The following is a 4,486-nucleotide window of genomic DNA, read 5'->3' as shown; positions in this document are numbered from 1 at the left end:
CAATTACATGCGCATTTATAAAAATATTTTTTATTTACACTGTATACAAAACACAACACACAAATCAACTTTTTCTTTATTCGAAGCTCACACCAATTACATTTTTACTCACGTAACGAATCGCTTATATTATTGGTAGATTGCACTTCTCGCGGAGACTCCACCGGACTTTCCAGTTCTAAGCAAACAGATGCCTTTTGTCATGCAGGGTGCCAGATATTAGGAAAGTGTCACAAATCAACTGCCACAACCACTCACAACTCGACTGCATTCCGAAAACAAACAATTTACAAAACGTCTGGAACTTTTTTTCCAACTGCGCAAAGGTGTGGAGACTCTTGGGACCACAATGCCACAGAAGGGGCGGGGCTTTATACAAAATAGCATACTGTATGCAAAAATGGGACAGCCGTATAGAAAACGTGTTCGCTATAAATTAAAAAGACTGAATTCAATGGTGTATCGGGAAAATTGAAATAGTATGTTTGGAGGATTAGAAACCTTTGTGTAAGAGTAACATAAAATAGGTGAGTAATTACAACAGTGTCCGAGGTTAACTAAAAATATTTTTTTAGATTTATTTAACTGTGTTATGTCAACGATTTCCACAGAACTGAGTTGTGTAAATTGTAAATGAAAGTACTGTATTTTAAAATTGTCTCTTTAAATGACTTATACACAATGTGGTCAATATAGATTAAATACACTTCCTTATGTTCAACAAACCAAGCTCAACGCTGTTTTATTTTTCTGGATTGAATAATTCATATATATATATATATGTCATGTTAGTCAGCCAGTCATTTTCCAATCCGCTATATCCTAACACTGGGTCAAGGGGGTCCGCTGGAGCCAATCCCAGCCAACACATGGCGCAAGGCAGGAGCCAATCCCGGGCAGGGCGCCAACCCAACGCAGGGCACACAGACATCCACACACCAAGCACACACTAGGGACAATTTAGAATCGCCAATGCACCTAACCTGCATGTCTTTTGGACTGTGGGAGGAAACCGGAGTACGCGGGGAGAACATGCAAACTCCAGGCAGGGAGGGGAGGTCCCGAGAAGCGAACCCAGGTCTCCTTACTGCTAGGCATATATATATATATATATATATATATATATATATATATATATATAGTATGAAGTAATTAGACTTTACATAACATACACAGCATTCTTAGTTGTAATGCCAATTCTAATAAATTATACTTTCTGTAATAAATGTTCAAAGTACAGTATATTAACATTGCTCAATTTACTAAGTGTAAAGTCGTTCACTTATTACCACATAAGGTTATCAAGTTGTGTTTTGGCTGAATTTAACATTAATTTAAAAATAAAAGAAAAATGCTTTTCGGATATAAGGGTGGGAGACGTGTATTTAAAAAAAAAAAAAAGTCTCCTAAATCAGCTTCCACAACCCCTGAAAACCCTCGGCATTTGGTAAAAACAATTCACTAAGTCTTTCTTGAACGATCTTTCCAAATACACGAAGGTGTGAGGATCCCTCGGAACGAGTTATCAGCAAAAGGGGCGGTCCTTTATGCAAAATATCACACTTTATGCAAATACGAGATAGTTATGTACATTAACTTCGACTATTTTAAATTATTTCAAATTAATTTAACTGTGTGTACGGAAAGTGGGAATATCATGTTTGGGGGATTAGACAATTATTAATTCTGAGCACGATTAACATAAAATGAGTGAGTAATGACGACGGTGCCGGAGACAGGTTATGCCTCTGCTGAAATCAGATAATCTGATTGTGATGTTTCATCATAAATTAATCGCGTTAGTGTGATAGCTAACATATTTACCCTCAATCTAACTAGATAAAGGTACGTAATACCAGAAAACATCAGTATTTTAAGTTAACGAAACGTACATAAAGCGAAAATCCCCAATAATTCATTTTTGACGCTTCTGGTAAAGAATATAATGTAATGGCTTTGTTTCAACATCAGTTAATTGTATTAAGATATGAGACATGTGAGGACTTTTTGTAAATCCAGCTGAAAAAGCAACTTAAGAGCAGCAAACCTGATTACTTTGGTCCCGTGGCCTTAAATCGGATGCCTCTGTGGACCTGTGAAGTGATTCTGACTTGCGAGCAGAGCCCTTAACAGCCAGTCTGTAGAAGCTCCCGGTGACGTCACAGTCATCTGACCCGGGGTGAGTTTCTTTTCTTTTTTTTTTCTTTTTTTTTGCATTCTTCCTTACGAACTTGAGTCGCCTTTTGCCGCCGGAATGTTTCGTATTTCTTGGAGCAGCCATACACTCCCATCGTGTTATCTCGTATTTGCCGTGGTGGTGTATTTTTCAATGATCTTTTAACTCTTTCTCCGCTTATTCGTTCCACTTTCCAATGGCTCCCGTGGGTCCTTGACTTGGAGTTTTTTTTTTATGCCCCCGATTTCAGAGTGGCGTGCGTGTTTCGATGCGCTCTTGGCGCACAAGGAAGCACTTGGACAACTTTTTTCCTTGCGATGACTTTGCATGAAGAAACATTCCCAGGACCTATGGAAGAAGCTGACATCGATGTGGTTGGCGACGGAAGCAAAGAGTGTAGACTGCCAGTGCCTGAAACGGCGCCGAGGACAGCTGGTGCCGACCCGGGACTGTCCCCCAGAAGGAGCGCGTGCGACGCTGGCGAATCGGAGGTCCATTCCAGGGGCGAATCGGCCAAAACGAACTCTTTAGTGAAACCGCCTTATTCCTATATCGCCCTCATAACGATGGCCATCCTTCAGAGCCCCAAGAAGAAGCTCACTCTCAGCGAGATATGCGATTTCATCAGCAGCCGTTTTCCTTATTATAAGGAGAAATTTCCAGCGTGGCAGAATTCGATCAGGCACAACCTATCATTGAACGACTGCTTTGTCAAAATGGCGAGGGAACCTGGTAACCCTGGAAAAGGTAACTACTGGACTCTCGACCCCAACTCCTCTGACATGTTCGAGAACGGCAGCTTTCTGCGGCGGAGGAAACGTTTCAAGAGGCAACAGTTAAAGTTTGGTGTCCTGAAGGATACGAGTGCCAGCGGCGCCCTGCCCAGTTTCACCTATGGATCTTACGGACTCGGTTCGGCATGTCTGCAGCTGCCGGGGCTGGATCTTTACCCCGTCGGGTTCCCCCCTTCGCACGGCCAGTGCTCGACGAACGTGCCTTCCCCTGCCTGCAGCGGGATCTTACCGGCCCTCTCCACCCTCTTCTCCAGGGCACAGGCGAGCGCTGCTAAGAGCTTCTTACCGCAGCTCTCCAGTTTCGCATCTCTAAAAATGGACAACGGTGGGACCGCCTTGCAGCCTTTCCCCCTTGAGAGGATTAGCGGCGGCGTTGGCTCTCCAACAACCTTCACGTCTCCTTTGGCTAACGGAGCCCAGCAGGTCCCTCCGTTCTTATCAAATGCGGTGCTCCATCCGTCCGCTGCAGTCCCCCACCTTTACAGTTTACATCAGGGGTACCAGGCGCTGCAAAGCTTACAGAGCAGCTCCGAGTTCACCAGCAGGCTTCTGCAGCAGCTGAGCAGCGTGAACAACTGTTAAAAAAAGCAGAAAAGCCGAAGGGATTGTGCATGGGAGTGGCGGGCGCAGAAACCTCAGGTAGGCGATACCGACTGTGCCGTGAGTTCCTTCTCGAAGCGCGTTCACGCTCGGCGTCTCGTGAAACGTCAAAGCTATAAGGCTTTAAATATTGCGGGGTCCTTTAAAGACTGTCAAATCGCAAAACTTCTATACCATTTGATCAACGGCCCCCTCAAAGAGAAGCACAGCTATAGGACCCAACGCTTCATGGCGTTTGCACTGCAAGAACTCCAATGGATTGCGAACTCGAGTGAGCTTCTTCAAGTCCGTCAGGGGGGGTTTGCGTGTTGAAGACCCCGTCCAGTATGACGACTCCGTGAAAAAGTCACCGCAGTTCAATGGTCGGAGAAAAGAAAAACGAAACCTCTAGGAACAAACTGAACTACCAGCCTGACGACGTTTGTGGTAACATTTTGTCTACTGCTTATTTTGTTAACAGGAATTAAAAAAATAATGATAATAAAAGGTTCATTTTAATATGCAGAATGGTGGACGTTAAAGATTTTCTTTTAATCGTACATAAAGATTCCATCACGACATAATTTACTTGTTAAAATTGTTGGCATAAACTGAGATTGGAATAAACTCACCAGTTCCCATTTTACTATTTTATAGATAAATAAATTACTCCAGGGAATGCAACGGAAAAATTGTATTTCAATTATTTGTATTGGGAAATTGTTCACAGGGAATTGCATTGCAAAACTGGGTCTGCTGGGATACTGTGATTGTTTTATGAAAGCTTGGAGATCGAGCAGAGATTGTTTTCTGTTTTGCTTTTTCGAGCATTCTTAATCCAGGCCAGTGTCGCTGGGGGTCCTGGTTCTGATATTCATATCTGCTTCGGGTCATGGCTGTCCCACCTATATTTGGAAATTGAGGCGCTCGCATAGAT

The 4,486-nt window shown here is 43.2% G+C and overlaps 1 protein-coding gene across 1 annotated transcript; it reads left to right on the top strand.

Annotated features, from left to right (window-relative positions):
• The first annotated feature begins 2,222 nt into the window (after positions 1–2,222).
• Positions 2,223–4,219, top strand: foxd7 (forkhead box D7). Its single transcript, XM_039771061.1, has one exon. The coding sequence runs from the start codon at positions 2,494–2,496 to the stop codon at positions 3,550–3,552; it is 1,059 nt and encodes a 352-aa protein (XP_039626995.1). The 5' UTR covers positions 2,223–2,493; the 3' UTR covers positions 3,553–4,219.
• Positions 4,220–4,486: the final 267 nt, after the last annotated feature.

This window comes from Polypterus senegalus, chromosome 12, assembly GCF_016835505.1.
Source record: "Polypterus senegalus isolate Bchr_013 chromosome 12, ASM1683550v1, whole genome shotgun sequence".
Lineage (NCBI taxonomy): Eukaryota > Metazoa > Chordata > Cladistia > Polypteriformes > Polypteridae > Polypterus > Polypterus senegalus.
This window is presented reverse-complemented; position numbering and strand designations above follow the sequence as displayed.

Bases quoted from the DNA above. Each gene is read 5' to 3' on its own strand.
- foxd7 (XM_039771061.1), top strand. From the start codon at position 2,494: ATGACTTTGCATGAAGAAACATTCCCAGGACCTATGGAAGAAGCTGAC.